Source organism: Pristis pectinata, chromosome 3 (assembly GCF_009764475.1).
Source record: "Pristis pectinata isolate sPriPec2 chromosome 3, sPriPec2.1.pri, whole genome shotgun sequence".
In the NCBI taxonomy this organism is placed as follows: Eukaryota; Metazoa; Chordata; class Chondrichthyes; order Rhinopristiformes; family Pristidae; genus Pristis; species Pristis pectinata.
This window is the reverse complement of record NC_067407.1, coordinates 32063274-32080987: the sequence shown is the minus strand read 5'-3', so window position 1 is coordinate 32080987 and position 17714 is coordinate 32063274. Positions and strand designations below refer to the sequence as shown.

Genomic DNA, 17714 nt, shown 5'->3' with positions numbered 1-17714 from the left:
CACTTCATCCATTGGTTCACTTTTAACTACCGTAATAACTACACTCGCAAAAAACCCATTAGATTTATCAAACATAATTTTTCTTTCTTAACACAATGCTGGTTTTGCCCAATTATGATCTTCCAGGCATGCTATCATATTCTTACTGATGGATTCTAAAATTTTTTTGACAAGAGATGCAACACAGCAATTTGCTTTATCGTTGCCTTTTCACCCTCTCCCTTTCTTAAATGGTGGTGTATTTGTTACTTTCCAGTCTCCTAAGACTTGTCTACAATCTAGGGATCCGCAACCTCTATAGCCATCTTTTTTTGAATCTTGGGGTGCAGCCTCGGATTCAGGGAACTTGTCCAGTTTTAGTCCCCTTAATTTTTCCTGTACTCTCTCTTTAATGATGATAACCAAGTTCCTCACTGCCGACAAACCTCTGGTTTCTCTCCATTTCTGCTACCTTAATGGTGGCTTCTGCAGCAATGATAGATACCAAACACTTGTTCAAATGTCTCAGTATTTTTTCCATACTCCCTTAAAATTTCTCCCATCGTAGAATCACTGGGACCCACATTTATTTTTGCTCCTTTTTTAAAAAAAATGTGGGTAGAAGCTGTCAATCAAAAGAGACATTAAACCAAGATCCATTGGCCCTTCTGTGCATGGGCATAAACTATTCCATAACAATACTTTGAAGAAAGGCAGGAGAATTCTCCTTGTGCCATTGCCAGTATATAGTCTCAATTAACATCACTAAAACAGAGTATCTGTCAACATTACATCTGTGGGAACTTGCACGAGACAAATTGAATTGCTGTGTTTTATACTTTATAGCAATTCAAAAGTAAACTGGGATGTTCTGAGGTTGTGAACGGCATCATATAAATTCAAGCATTTCTTTCAACTCAAGCAATTTTCATTCACATTCACACTAGTCAAGCTGATGATGAGAAGACATAAAATCTATTCATTAATTATTCATAGAGTCAGCTACAGCCAGGCTGTTCAAGTTAATTACAAGCAACCACAGCAATAAAGCTGAAGTGGTTTATATAGAAAATGTGAACTGAAAGTAATACTACAAAATACTGGGCATTTCTCATTTACAAGATTAGCCAAAGCAATCATCACTTAGAGCTTTATGGAACACATCTTTTACTGACGATGACCAATGGTAACATTTAGACAGGATACAGTTTTATTTCTCATATTTTATACATTTTTGTTTCTTTCTGTTCTTACCTCCCAGGAAAATGGGTGAACATTGTGGCTCTCAAAAGTCATATTCCAGTCATGCAAGCACATTATGGAACCTTACAGTAGCAGAGAATCAGCTTTTATCTGACTTAATGGGGAACAGTTATCAAAAGCACACCGTAGGATCAGAGCACCTTTTGCACAAACTTACTTGGTCCAGATGCAAATGGCTTACTTTCCCGGCCAGAAGCATTCTGGATCTCAGCAGCATAGCCCGAGTAACAGCAGTGCCTCCAACAGAGCAGTGAAGCAACTGCTCCCCAAAACCTCTCAACAACTTTGACAGCCAACAAAGCCCCTGACCAACTTTAATGACTTTCAAGTCACTAAGCATTTTCAGAAATGTCTCTGGATATCTTTAACATTCAGAGACAGTTAAACAGATTTAAAAATGAAGTAAATAATCAAAAAAAAATCAACATTTATAAATCGAAAATAAAATATATAAAACTGCATTTTTAAAAAAAAAATTAACCTAAAGAATTTTTAAAACATTCCACATTCTCCTTTGCTCCTTTTGCTGGAAGCCCAACAAATTGCAATGAAACCCTGCACCATGGTTAGACCTGGCATAAGGTCCACAAAATAAATTGCTGAGGAGCCTCACAAGACTGAGCTTGCCACACACTGTTCCAAGGCCAATGGTAAATTCAGGACTTCAGTGCTTGACTATGTGTGTCTGGTAGGCACAATGTAATATTCTTAGCCAGTTAGTAGCAGATAGTACATTAGATCAGTGACAGGAGTGCTTGGTGACATCAGCTCCTGGTGTGTGGATTTGTGGGATCAATTCAGATAAGTGGTAAGCATATCATCTACAGCGCTGTAGAGAGTAAAAGGGGATTTCAGGGATCAAGAGATAATCCATTCACTGCAGCATACCAGGCCTCTACCTCGCTCCTATTGCCACTTTATTCACATGACTTGTTCATTTAGTCTTCTGTATAATGAAAAATCCCAGGAAGATTATGGTAGGAGAAGTGTTGATGGAAAGTCATTTGGAGTATTGTTTCTTGAAATAGCCAAGGCCCAATCCTGATAAATAGGAGGTGCTAGAAAGGCTAGCCAGACTTAAAGTAGATAAATTACCAGGTCCAGATGGGTTGTACCTTAGGTTGCCGTGAGGACAAAATTGCAGAAACCTTGGCCATAATCTTCCAAACATCTATAGATGAGAGTGCCCAAGGATCGGTAAATTGAAAATGTTACACCCCTGTTCAAAAAAGTGCATAGAGATTTATCCAGTAACTACAGATCAATCAAGTTAACCTCTGAAATGGGGAAGATTCGAGAAAATCTTGAACAGAATAGCACTTGGACAAGTGTGGATTGATTAGAGAAAGCCAGCATGGAGTTGTTCAAGGTAAATCACATTTAATTAACTTGGTAGTTTTTGGATGAAGTAACTCAGAGGGTCCTTAAGAGATATGTAGTTGAAGTGATATATTGGCCTTCCAAAAGTAATTTGATAAGTTGCCATACAACTGTTTTATCATCAGCCCTGCGGGCCATGGAATTAAAGGGGTTATACCAGCATGGATGCTAAATTATCTAAGTAAAAGGACACAGATTACTAGTAATTTTTTTTACACTGAAGGGAAGTGTATGGTGGAGATCCTCATGGTCAGGAGTAGAACCACCACTTATCTTTATATTAATGATTTGGACTTGGGTGTACAGGGCACGAATATGTAGATGACAAACCTTGGAGGTGTAGCAAACTGTGAAGAGTAATAATAAGCTTCAAGGAGATGTAGACTGGCTTGGTGGAAAGGGCGGATGGCTGACAGATGAAGTGTAATACTGAAAAATGTTAAATCTTACATTTTAGTAAGTAAAATAAGTAAAATATACAATTCCAAAAGGGGTACCAGAACAGAGAGAATTGCAGGTATATATACACAAATGGGTATTGTGGTTTAAAAAAGCAAACAAGATCCCAGGCTACAGAAACAGATATAGCAGGCAAGGACAAGGAAATTGCAGACACAAGAGACTGCTGATGCTGGAATCTGGAGCAAAAAACAAACTTCTGGAGGAATCAGCAGATTGAGCAGCATTGTAGGTGGAAAGGAATTGCTGATGTTTCGGGTTGAGACCCTTCATCAGGACTGAGAATGGAGAGGGAAAATAGCCAGTAATAAAGAGGAGAGGGGGAAAGAGGTGAAACAGTGGCCAGTAGATGACAGGTAGACAAATGAGGGTGGAGGACGATAGACGGATAGAGCCAGGTGGGGAGAGGAAGGGGTGAAGTTGGAAGACAGAGACAGGTGGGTAATAGGTGGAAGCAGACAAGGAAAAAAAGGCATGGAGCCAAGTGGAGGGGGTGGAGTTGGAAGGGTGCATGGATTTAAAATGATTGGTAGAAGGATTAGAAGCTAAATGAAGAAATATTTTTCACCCAGGGTGTACCATCTTTTAAGCACGTGATGTGCACTTAAAAAGACCCATGGCCAGTTGGGCAATGGACCAAATGCTGGAAGGTGGGATTCGACTGAGTAGCACTTTTTCGACTAGCACTAAGTTCACTGGAAGGCCTCCTTCCTTCACATTAATTTCTATGAGATACAGCATGCAGAAATCACGTGGCCTACAAACCAAATTCCTCTCTATCCGTCAGCTATCCAAGGATATTGGCCCACTATTCTGTACATGAAGGTGCAAGAACTAATATACAGAATTATGTGAGGGAATATAAGAAAATACCGAAAGGTCATCTTCTTTTCAAGTATCTAGTAATAAACATTAAATTTAAATTAGAAAAGCAAAATGTTTGTTACCTCTTCAGACTGTTCTCGGGTTTGTGCAGGTGACGGCCTTTTACTAACTGTTAGTCGATGGCAGGGATAACTGAGTCCAGCAGCAGCTAAAGTAATCTGTAAAGAGTCCAGAGTAACATTAAATAAATCAAAATGCTGTGCAGCTAACTTACAGATTACCATGGCAATGTTTTCCTACTTCAGTCAATAATGTTATTCAAATAGTTACAAATTTTTGTTTTCACCTTTACAAATCACTGTTTCAGTCTCATTTACAGTTTGGTACATAATTCTGGATATTTTAGGAAGATTGCTAGGTATTAGTGATTTACTGGGATGGCACTCAGGCAACAGATGAGTCAGTTCTATTTGATTATACATTAGTAAAATTCGATGCTGAATCTTTAAGATACAAGTTATTGTAGTTTATTTTTCAGATTCTAACCTGATTTTAGCACAAGACATGAAAAATAACTACATGAATTTATAGCTACAGAAAAATTTATGTATATTTTTAATATTACATAACAGTAACAAATATGCAAGGTTCATTCATTATTACAATAGAAATCCAAGGAATTTATGTCTGCATAGATAACCTCCATTCCAGTGAAAACAATGTGCTAGTTTCATTACACATGAAATTGCTTGGATTACAATAAACGTAAAATAACCAAGGAGCAAGGAGAAAAAAAAAATCTACACTAGGATTTATGATAATGTGTGGCCACAAAGACAGTCCTATTTTCTCCTTTTTGAGTGATGTAAAGCTTTGCCAATTTTAGATTCCAAATCCATCTGAAAGACACCTTCAACATATAAATACAAATTTTGTACCAAGTAAAATCAGAGGTTCCACAGACCACATTGACAAATTTTGGTGCTGATATTCTTTTCTGCATAATATTTTAGCTTGTATGGTGATAGTACGGCACCCAATTAGCTTCAATTTAGTCATTACCTATTGATATTCCTGGACCAATATTTAGCTATTTACTAACACTCTTATTCAACCTTCTCTAGCACTCCATTCCTGTTGTTTAGTTTGTTTTTGTTAATCAGGGTCCAAGCAATCCTGCAGTTAAATTTAACACTCAGTGACACAGACATCCAGACGAAAGCACCAATTGACATAATCATCTTGGACAGGACCTGAAGATCAAGTGCACGTTCCCTGCACATCAGTCTGTGGGTTCTGAGGTGGGTGATAAAACCAACATAGGATCCATGGACTTGCCATGGGTGGGCATGAAGTGCTTGATGGGGCAGGGAGAAGGTGCATTCCTTCATTGAGAAACATGTCAGGACAATAACAGCCTTGCTCGACACCTGTGTGAAGACAGATTGGTCTACTGTGGATCTGTTGAGTAAGATCATGACTTGTTTGCATGCCCTAAGACATAAGATGGGGAAACATTTCTGCAGGCATCCAGATTTGGTATTGGTTTATTATTGTCACTTGTGTTGAGGTACAGTGAAAAACTTGTCTTGCATACCGTTCATACAGATCAATTCATTACACAGTGCACTGAGGTTGTACAGGGTAAAAACACTGACAGAATACAGAGTAAAGTGTACAGACGAAAGCCACAGCTACAGAGGAAGTGCAGTACAAGTAGACAATAAGGTGCAAGGTCATAAGGTAGATCGTGAGGTCACGAGTCCATTTCATCATATAAGGGAACCATTCAATTATCTTATAACAGTGGGATAGAAGCTGTCTATGAGCCTCATGGTATGTGCCCTCAAGCTCCTGTATCTTCTGCCTGATGGGAGAGGGGAGGGGAGGGGAGAGAATGAACCAGGTGGGTGGGGTCTTTGATTATGCTGGCTGCTTCACCTATGCAGCGAGAGGAACGGACAGAGTCCATGGAGGGGAGGCTAGTTTCTGTGAATGTGCTGGGCTGTGTCCACAACTCGCTGCAGTTTCTTGCAGTCCCGGGCAGAGCAGTTGTCATACCAAGCCATGATGCATCCAGATAGGATGCTTTCTATGGTGCATTGATAAAATTTGGTGAGTGTCAAAGGGGACATACCAGATTTCTTTAGCCTCCTGAAGTAGGGGTGCTGGTGAGCTTTCAGGGCAGTGGTGTCTACGTGGTTGGATCAGGACAGGCTATTGGTTATGTTCACTCCTCAGATTTGAGAAGAATATTCCATGGTCCCTCTTGCTGAGGGAGTTGGAGGCTTCTGACATATCAGAAAAAGGCCATATTGATGTTGCTCCCTATTTTTGCCTTGGGTTGACAAATGGAGATTATACCCATTCTGCCTCTAAATTTAAGGCGGTCAAAGATGGTCCTGACAATGACTTTCCCCAATGGCATTCAGTCGGATGATTCCTCTGTTGGATTGCCTTCATTCTCCAAGGTCACACTTATGTCATAGAGGTTCCCTAGCATGTCCTCTGCTTCCCAGATATGGCAAGTCAAGTTGTGAATTTGTGACAAAATACTTGGTCGAGGACCTTATCGCAACCAACATCCTATTTCACCAGAAAGATAAGAACAAGACATTTTGGCAGCTCCCCTGAATGAGGCACTGTGCAAGCTGGAAATTGCAAGGATCTCCTCATTTCCTACATCCTGACAGGTACTGATGACTATCAAACTAAGCACCACAAAATCTACTGTCATCTCCATTAGCCTAGCCCCAAAACAATGGTAGCAATAGAAATGTTGCTGCAAGGAAATCTATGTTGAAGTCTCAAGGACTCCACAAAGATAGTGCACCTCAAGGACAATGCCTCAAACACAACCTGATGACTCCCAAGAAACAGGAGCTGCATTGTCCATAGTGTGTGAACTGCCCTGAAGTACAATGTAATTTGTGTCTGTGAATAGCCTCATGGTTTCTCTACCTGAAGCACCAACTCTGGTTTGATGTGTTTATTAACAACAAACATATGATATTACTGAATTGGAAGTTCCACCATATCTCAAGGAAAATGAAACAGAACTACAGACACCCGAGGCAGAGGTCCAGCAAAAATACTTCCACCTAAACAGTTGGAGCTTACAAAGTGCACAGATATCCAGCAGTTTGCTGATAACCACAACATGCACTGATTGTTCAGCACCGTTGATGACGTCCAAGACCACATTGCACTGGGAGCCAAGGATGAAGGTTAACTTATCAAGAACAAAAAGGCATTTCTAAGAACTCTTCAACTGTGACTCTTTCCTTGGCGTGAATGCCCTCAACTCCATCTCACAACAAACTGTGCAGGCCAGCTCACCCCCACTCCTGACTGACAAGAAGTTAAGGCGGCCAAATGCTAACTGAACGACAAGTCTTCAGGAGCAGACTGTATTCTTCAGCTCTGTTGAAATTCTAGAACACAGAGGAATTTCAGTCACCAATTCACAGTTAACAGATACATAGGACATCACAAAATATCCTGAAGACTTCTGGGGCACTTATTATAAACCAAACAAACGTTGAAATAAATTGCAATTGAGCAAGCACGAGTAGCTACCATTGTCCTCTCTGATGTTAATTGAAACCTGTTGCCATCATCTGCCTTTTTTCACGTTTGTTAATCTCAGAGAAATTCAGCTCTTAAAGCAATCTGTTCATATGACCCCACCCCCACCTCCCCGCTGTTTCTCATGGTTACACACAGAACAAAATGATTTCTTTTGAGTTCCATTGAGTCAAGGTATAATATACATGTTTAGCTATTCAATTTCCTTTTGTTGCATTAATTAACAGGTAGACAGTAATCAGTATATTTAAACAAAACAGCGAGGCTACTAAGGGATTAATTAAAATAAAGACACCACACTGTCAATACATTATTCTAACACATGGTTATAATTTTGAAGGTAGCCTAACTTACAAATATAATACATGTAAAAATGATTTAAAAAGTGCTTACATAGAATATTTTAGTGGATATTATGAAGCAGTGAGAATGCCAGTTCAGTAATTGAACGGGGAATTGTTTATTTCTGTGTTTCCAGATTTCAGGGTCCAAAGTGATTTATCTTGGAGACAGCCACTAATAAAGTTAAAACAGAATAGCTTGTTTTACTTTAATTGCCTTTATGAAACCCACAAGGCAAAGTAAATCCTATGTGGCCAAGCCAAGACAAACATATTAAGTTTCCAGGATAATAAACAAGATGGTTAATTATGGCGGCAATGCTAATTCAGTAAAATAAACTCTGACTCTGCAGAATCTTGAGCTCTACAGGCACCCAAGTCCTGGCTATATAATTAAACAAATGTGAATAAGCTTATTATACAGATTTATTACAGTCAGATAAAAACAGTATTTTTCCATAAAACATTGGTAGGTGATATACTTATGATTTGGAATTACAGGAGAGTGGAGACCTTGACAAATTAAAAAAGGTACAAGTGTATGGAATATTTTTAGAGAGATAAATTACACCTCTTTTTAAATATTGTCAACAAAATATTTATGTTCCAAATGCCTCAGTTACTATGCAAACTTCACATAGGAACAAATTGCGTTTATTTTGCTAATTTAACACTAAGACATCTCAAAGCACTTCCCAGGAAAGTAATCAAACAAAATTTGATGTAAAATTCTGTATTCTTAAAACCCCAAAACAGATTAATTATAGTTACGAAGCAAACATAAACTGCAGTGGCCTTTTAAAAATATATTTAAAATACTATTTAATTTAGAAAAGACATTCTAGTTCAAATTTCACAATTTTTTTGGAGTCATAATTTATCATAATCAATTTCCTTCTGTATGTTTTGAAAGGAAGGTCATTATCTCCTGTCAATTGCTCTAATTTATATTGTGAAAAGAATAGAGACACAGAAAATGCTATAAAAGACCAACCTGCCTAGACTGGCATGTTGCAACATTTGCAGCAGGGTTAAAGTACTTTGGTCAAAGCAATTTTGAAAAGTTTGCCCACAATTAAATGGGAAGTTAGATTGTTATATTCTCATACAAATTGGATGTCAAAGACAGACATGCTGGTCCAGAGCAATTATCTTGGATAACATAGTGTAAATAGCACACAGACTGTAAGCTGTACCCAAGAGACAATACTGTACTTAAGTAACATGAATTTTAGGCTCCTGCATTCTTATATAAACATTGAGATAAAACTTTGACACATCATAGACCAAAAAAGATAATTTATTGCTCTTAAAATGCAAGTATTCCAAAATCAAACTTCACAAGTGCCATTTTGGAATATTTGGTTTGGGAAAAATTAGTTCCATCTTATTTTCAGTATAATCCTCTTCAAATACAATTGATAGTTCCACTGAACATAAATTGAAAAAACTATTTTTGGGATACATTTTGTAGGAATGCCTGCAGTGATTAAGTGGATAACACTATTGTCTCTGACTCAAAGGTTGTGAGGTCAAGTGCCACTCTAGAGAGTTGAATAAAAAAAACAAAACAGACGATCCAGTGCAATTCCACTATACTGTTCTATACACTATTTTTTGATTACACATCCGCTTCCTTAGGTAAATATAAAAGATCTCACGGCACAACTTTGAAAAAGACGAGCAAAGTCATCCCCAGTGTCCTGGCCAATATTTATCCCTCAGACAAAAATCACTAAAATAAAACCTCATTGCTGTTTCTAGGAGTTCTCTACGTGCAAAGTATATTGTAGGAAACATTGCAGCCAATGACTACATTCAAATGGAACTGTATAAGCAAGGTAGAAAACAAAACAGCGAAGATGACCATTTCTGCTATATATCTCAGAAAACCTCCTGAAAAGTATACGTACTTTTCAATAGTAAGTCAGGACAGGATTGGATTGCACCCAACAATGTTGACATTCTTGGTTCAATTAATGTTTCCGAACCCTCATATGAACAACATCACTTAGGGAAAACATCTAAACTTTTGATAACTGGAGAACTACATCCTGGGAAAAAAAAGCACAATTTTTTGAAAAGGTCACTAATTACAGGAGATAAAATTGTGTATACTGCATGTAGTAAACCTATTGAATATGATTCCTTAACTACATATGACAACATTACCTCTGTTGCAACCAATGCCATCAAAACATTAAAATACTATACGTGCATTACTTAGTTATATTTTCCTACATCTATATACATGTGGAAAAGTAATATATCCAAATCTTTCATTGTATGATCCAGGGTGTGCCTCACATATAATGTGGTTTAATAGTGATACGATTCAATGATCCAAGTGCATCTTTTGTGCCGAGTAGATAATATGATGAGACTTTCATCTTTTTTCTTACAGACTGAAGTTTAATGCCTTATCTGAAATATTCATTGCTTAAAAACCCAACTTTGTCTTGCAATGTTTCTGCAGTATATTCCATCACCTATTACTTGCAACTTACTTCACGTTGTATTTTGGTTACTTGCAATACAGCCAAAGCATATTTTATATTAATTAATACACCCAGCTCTTCGTCATTATATCCATTTGCATTCATTGTTGGTAACACAGACACTCTTAGATGAAGCTAATTGTATCATGTTACCAATCTGAAAATAATGTAGCAGTAGATTTTTCATTTTGACTCCCAGATAAACAGGTGGAAATCAGATGAATCTGAGAAAATGAGTTTCTAAAGTCAGACTGCTGCACTCAGCAAACCACCTTCATTATATTTCTACATGGTTTTCCCCTTTGCTTTTTGTCACTACCTCAGCAGGCATTAAGGTATACACTTAATTTTGCTGGTGACCACAGTAGATCTCCCAAAGAAATACTCCCACTAGTGGCACAATGGCACAGCTAGAAGAGCCACTGCTTCAGTGTTGACTGTGTATTCACCTCATCAATGACCCTCATGATTTTATACACCTCTATAAGATCATCCCTCATTCTCTTATACTCCAAGGAATGAAGTCCTAGCCTGCTCAACCTCTCCCTATAACCCAGTCCCTTGAGTCCTGGCAACATCCTCATAAATCTCTTCTGTGCTCTTTCCAGCTTAATGGCATCTTTCCTAAAGCAGGGTGACCAAAACTGAACACAATACTCCAACAGCAGCTTCACCAATGCCTCATACAACCGCAGCATAACATGCCCAATTCTATACTCAGTGTCCTGACTGATGAAGGCCAGCGAGCCAAAAGCCTTCTTCACTACCCTACCTGTGATGACACTTCAGGGAACTATGTACTTGTCCTCCTGGGTACCTCTGTTCTACAGCACTGCCCACGGCCCTACTTTTCACTGTGGAAGTCCTACCCTGGTTTGACTTCACGAAATGCAACACTTGATCCAGCCCCAATTTATCCACCTTAATATGCTTTCACACCACAAGCACCTCCTTGCTTGTAATGTGTACATGTTGGAATACATCACTACTCATTTCCCTTAATTCCTTAGCCTCTATGGCCTTCTCCACAGTAAATATAGATGAGAAATATTCATTTAACACCTCACCCAACTCATATGGCCCCATTCCCAGATGAGTGCATTGATCCTTAAGGGGGCCTATTCGCTCCCTAGTTACCCTATTACTCTTAGTGTAATTGTATAATTTCTTAGGATTCTATTTTACCTTATCTGCCCAAGCTCTCTCATGCCCTCTTTTTGGCCTCCTGATCTCTCTCTTGGCCTCTCTCTCCCTGGCCTTTCCTGACCAGTGTCTCAATATCCCTCGTCAACCAGGGGTACTGCCAGGATTTTCCCTTTCATTTTAGTCTAAAAGCCTTTTCCACTATTTGAAAGGCAGCAAGTCATTTTGCCCTATTTTCTGGCCAGCCTGACACTTACCTATTCAAGTCTAAGCTATACAAACACCAAACACCCGGGCCCATAATGTGTTTCTTAAATTAAAACGGCAACTGCACATCAAAAGCATTTCATTAGCTCTAAAAAGTGCTTTGACACGATCGGGAGGCTATGAATGGTATTAAATAAATTCAAATCTACCTTTGTCTTCCTACCAACACACATTAGATGCCTTTAGTTAAGCCCAATGTATGAAGTTGTACGAAGTGTAACATATCAGCATCTTCCACAAAACAACTAAGCTTAACAAAAAAATTTTTCTCACCTTAATTGTTCTGGTTTTTAAGGATGTTTTGTCAACCACATTTCATTAAGAGATGGAACAAAACTGGTAGTGTATAGCAAACCATTAAAATGTAAACAATATTCCTTACAAATAGGGCAATTACATGAAATATATAATTACATGAAATACAAAACAGGAAACATGCATGTACAGGTGTGCAGACAAGGTAATTGAATGTTGGGAATTAAAACATGTTAGGGAAACTAATGGTATAGATCTAAGTAGGTTTACCCAAGACCACAATTGTAATACTGGAGTAAAATATAAAATTAATCAAGAGAAAAAAGCACGAAACAATTATCTAGTTTGTAAGGTTTTCTTCAATAGGTGAAGAGAGATTTCGGGCATTGGCACTTTGTAAGTCAATGGAAGAGGGGAGATTCACAGGGATATAGGATAAACTAAGATAAATTGAATATTTGTGATATCTGTTAAGAGATCACATGAACCCCTTGGCTCCATATGCAGTATTAAATGCATGCCATACCTGAAGAACAATAATTTGTTTCAAGCAAATTGCATTGGAAGGATAGCGAAAACAAATTCCATATAGTGTTTCCCAAGGTTGACTTTGGTCAGTGCTGGAGTTCTAGCAGGTTCTACTTCAGAATGAGTTTCAACCAAGGGTATGTGATCTTATCTTATTTATTCTGTATCTACATCAAGGGGCTCACTACATATTTTGGAGTCATTCCATCACCTCAATTGACTTAGTTATATAACTATATATAAATGCACCATATTGCATTCCCTCTGGAGGAGGTGTAAAAACTTTTCATAGTTATACATGTTATTTACAAATTCAGTCTGTTGACTGACTATCTTAGTCAGTTTGACCTTCTCAAATGTGTACTTGTTTTTGATAAATTCATTCCTGGAACTGAGGAATTGGAAACTACAAAACCAATTCACTACAATTTTATGACTCATCAACAGACTCCCTATCAACATCATGAACAGTTTTTCGTACATGTTTGTTCACAGATGTGTCTCTTGCAGTAATCATTTGATTTGCACAGACATTTATGACATGATGACCAATATGAGCCAAGGAAGTTTTCAGATTACTCCACCAAATTGCATGGGATCAAGGGAGAGCTAGCTAATTGAATACACAATTGGTTTGATGGTAGGAAACAGAATGGATGGTGGAAAGTTGTTTTTTTGGACTGGAGGCCCATGACTAGTGGTGTGCCCCAAGAGCTGGTGCTACGCCCATTGTTATTTCTCATTTATAACAATGATTTAGATCAGAATGTACGCAGCAATTTGCAGATGACACTAAAATAGGTGGTGGCAGAGTCAGTAAGATAGTTATCAAGAATTACAGCAGGATCTTGATCAGCAGGGTAAGTGGGCCAAGGAATGTCAAATGGAGTTTAATTCAGATAAGTGCAAGGTGTTACATTTTGGGTAGACAAATCAAGGTAGGACTTTCACAGTGAACGATTGGGCCATGGGGAGTGTTGTTAAACAGAAGGACTGAGGAGTACAAGCATATGGTACCCTGAAAGTGGTAGACAGGGTGGTGAAGAAAGCTTTTGGCACATTGGCCTTCATTAGTTAGGGCACTGACCATAGAAGTTGGGATGTTATGCTGCAGTTGTAGAATACATTGGTGAGGCCGCATTTGGAATATCGTGTTCAGGTTTGGTTACCCTGCTATAGGAAAGATGCCATTAAGCCTGAGAGAGTGCAGAAAAGATTCACGAGGACCATAAGACAAAAGAGCAGAAGTCGGCCATTCAGCCCATCGAGTCTGCTCCGCCATTCTATCATGAGCTGATCCATTCTCCCATTTAACCCCACTCCCCCGCCTTCTCACCATAACCTTTGATGGCTACTCAAATACCTATTAATCTCTGCCTTAAATACACCCAATGACTTTGCCTCCACAGCCACCCATGGCAACAAACTCCACAGATTCACCACTCTCTGGCTAAAGAAATTTCTCCGCATCTCTGTTCTGAATGGGTGCCCTTCAATCCTGAAGTCGTGCCCTCTTGTACTAGACTCCCCTACCATGGGAAACAACTTTGCCACATCTACTCTGTCCAGGCCTTTTAACATTTGAAATGTTTGAGGTCCCCCCTCATTCTTCTGAACTCCAAGGAGTACAGCCCAAGAGCCATCAATTGTTCCTCATATGTTCCTCTCATTCCTGGAATCATTCTAGTGAATCTTCTCTGAACCCTCTCCAACGTCAGCACATCCTTTCTTAAATAAGTCCAAAACTGCACACGTTGTCAGGACTCGAAGGAATGAGTTATAGAGAGGTTGAGCAGGTTAGGATTTTATTCTTTGGACCGTAGGGGAATAAGGGGTGATCTTAAAGAATTGTATAAAATCATAAGGGACATGGATAGGGTGAATACACACAGTCTTTTGCCCAGGATTGGGGAATCAAGAACCAGAGGGCATAGCTTTAAAAAGAGGGGAGAGATTTAACAGGAATCTGAGGGGCAACTTTTTCACCAAGAAGGTGGTCTGTATATGGAATGAGCTGCCAGAGAAAGTGGTTGAGGTAGGTACATTAACAACATTTAAAAAGGCACTTGAACAGGACCATGGATAGAAAAGGTTCAGGAGGGATATGGGCCAAATGGGACTAGCTTAGATGGGCATTTTGGTCGTTTGAAAACAAAAGGGCATAGTTTTAAGGTAATGGGTGGGAAATTCAAGGGAGATGTCAGAGGGAGGTTTTTCACCCAGAGAGTGGTTGGTGAATTGAATGCACTGCCTGGGGTGGTGGTGGAGGCTGATACGTTGGGCAAGTTCAAGGGATTGTTAAGATAAGCATATGGAGGAATTTAAGATAGAGGGATATATGGGAGGAAGGGGTTAGATAGTCTTAGGGGTGGTTTGAAGGTTGGCACAACATGGTGGGCCGAAGGGCCTGTATTGTGCTGTATTGTTCTATGGTTCCGTCCTATATGACATTATGACCAAAGTTCCATAGCTGAGTATTATAATGCTTAATGGTCAGATGACTAATTTGGATACTGATCCAGGCTGATCCATCCTCTCAAAGTGTTTGCATAACTATTTTACACTGTATCTTGCAGAAACCTTTGTCTACAGGTTGCAACGTGAAGAATCATGCTTTTCCTACCAATATCCAACAATTCATGCTGTAACAGAACAAATAAAAATTTCAGCCCAATCAATTCCCTACATTGTGAACAAATCTTTCCCACTATATCTCTGGTCACCCAGTGCAGTCTACAACTACACACGTCATGGACACTGGCCATTTCAGCATAACATAAACAGCTGTCCTCAGACTTTCAAAACTTGTCCTCAACAAGTCTGAAGATTGACCTTGTTCCTTTCAAAGCATAAATGAATAAACTACTTGACATATGTAACCTTGGAATAGTCTGCCATGGTGGCCATTCGCAGCTCTGTGGAGTATTTATGTTTGAACAGGTAAATAAAATCATCTGATCAAGAGGATGCAGTGACATCACCATATGATTAAGCATAAGCAACAAGTTCTTTGTTAGTAAATATCTTAATTTGAAACTTGTGTCAATGTTATTGTAAGTAGAAATTACAGAACTCCAGCAGAATGCAAGATCCACCTTAAGATACAATAAACCTCATTCAAAAAAAGGATATAGGAGGAGAAAGGGGATTTAATTTAACAAAGACAAACACAAAAAAGATAGTTATTATTCTTCGGACCCTACAAAAGAATGATTAAAAACTGATTATCATTGCTTGAAGGTAAAGACAACCAATAAGATATTTATTTATTAGTCACATGTACATTGAAACACAGTGAAATGCATCCTTTTGCATTACTGAGAATGTGTTGGGTAAGTGTCGCCGCTCTTCGGCGCCAATATAGCATGACCACAGCTCCTAACCTGTCTTTGGAATGTGGGAGAAAACCAGAGCACCCGGAGGAAACCCACGCAGACACAGGGAGAACATGCAAACTCCTTACAGACAGCAGCGGAATTGAACCCAGATCGCTGGCGCTTTAATAGTGTTACGCTAACCACACTACCGTGCCACCTAATCTATCATAATTATGGACATTTTAGGAGATAATTCAGTGGGCACTTTCAGTTCAAGCAATTTCAAATAGCAGCTATGGAATTAAGAGATTCCCTCTTGGCTAATCCAGTAAATTTTCTGCCTCCTTGATAGTGAATAATAAGACTACAGTATTGATATACACAATACCCAATGCATTTTAGTCTGCAGATTCCAAACAATTATGGATTCAGTATGGCTCGCATGAAATGTCAGAATTGTCCCCATGGAGCTAACACTCTGATGCTTATTAGTGTACAGAATATAATGGATTAATCAATAGCCAGTTGGAACTGCCAGCCACTTTTGTTAGGCAATGGTTTAACCACATAAGGAGACTCAAGAGGGGATATAAAAACAGCATATAGCAATCAATTATGTAACAATGCATTGAGATGGGTTTTTGATGGCATTAAAACTAAAGAGAGAGTCTGTAGCAGCTTCAAGGAAGGATACATGATTATATAAAGAGTCCTGAAGAAAGTAGGGGAAAAGAGGATTCAAGCTCTTCCATGAAATTAAAAATGATCATGTACTTCTGTTTGCAGCATTATCAAAGGAAAACTCTTGGAAAGTTGCAACTGTTGTTGAATAAACAAAGATCTCAGTTCCAGGTGCAAGTTAACAACGTTAAAAGACTGAAGAACCTCTGAATGAGGAGTTTACATACCCTGGAGGAACCAAGGAACCACAACGAAAGTTCTTAAATTTTTTTTTTTGAGATAATCATGATCTGCAGAGGTTCTGAAAAGCCACATAGGTCATAGCTGCAGCATTTGTATCTCCTCAAAAGTCAGATCAAATAGTGGAAAATCCAACACAACAACATCAGAACCAGAAAATGGAGCTGAACATTTTCATCTCTCGATTTCCTCAGTGTCTTAAGGCATAGCAATTTCAATACTGAATTTTCTCAATGACCAAGCATCCACAATGCTAAGATAGAGAATTCAACAGTAAAGGACTTTCTCCTTGTCCCAATGTTAAATGCAAAACTTCAAACCTTTGACTATGTTTGATTCTTCATCCTGAGGAAGCAGCCACTCCAGATCTAGCCCATCAATCTTCTCAGAATCTTGTCTCAATGCTGTCATGTTTCATTTTTCATGCCAGTGCCAAAGAAAAATAAGATAATGTGCCTGAATGACTATCACCCAGTGGCTCTGACATCCATCATGAAATGCTTTGAGAGGCTGGTCATGGCACACATCAACCCCAGCCTCCCAGACAACCTTGACCCACTGCAATTTGCCTATCATCAAAACAAAGCAGATGCCATCTCCTTGGCCTACACTCTTCTCTGGAGCATCTGGATAACAAAGACACCTATGTTAAACTCCTATTTATTGACTGCAGCTTCACCTTCAATACTATAATTCCAAACAAACTCATCTCCAAACTCCTAGACCTAGGACTCTGCACTCCCCTCCTTGACTTCCTGACCAACAGACAGCAATCAGTAAAGATAGCCAACAACATCTCCTCCACGATTGCCCTCAACACCGGTGTCCTTCCCTATACACTCACAACTGCGAGGCCAAATTCTGCTCTAACTCCATTCATAATTTTACAGATGACACCACCAGAGTAGGCTGGATCTCAAACAGTGATGAGACGGAGTAGAGTCAAGTGG

General features: G+C 39.0%; 1 protein-coding gene across 1 annotated transcript in view; it reads right to left on the bottom strand.

Moving 5' to 3' along the window:
* Positions 1-17714, bottom strand: part of faf1 (Fas (TNFRSF6) associated factor 1) — a 227694-nt gene that overhangs the window by 94985 nt on the left and 114995 nt on the right. Inside the window, exon 9 of the mRNA XM_052013170.1 lies at positions 4029-4124. Within this exon, the coding sequence (XP_051869130.1) occupies positions 4029-4124 (96 nt within the window). The remainder of the gene's footprint in view (positions 1-4028; positions 4125-17714) is intronic.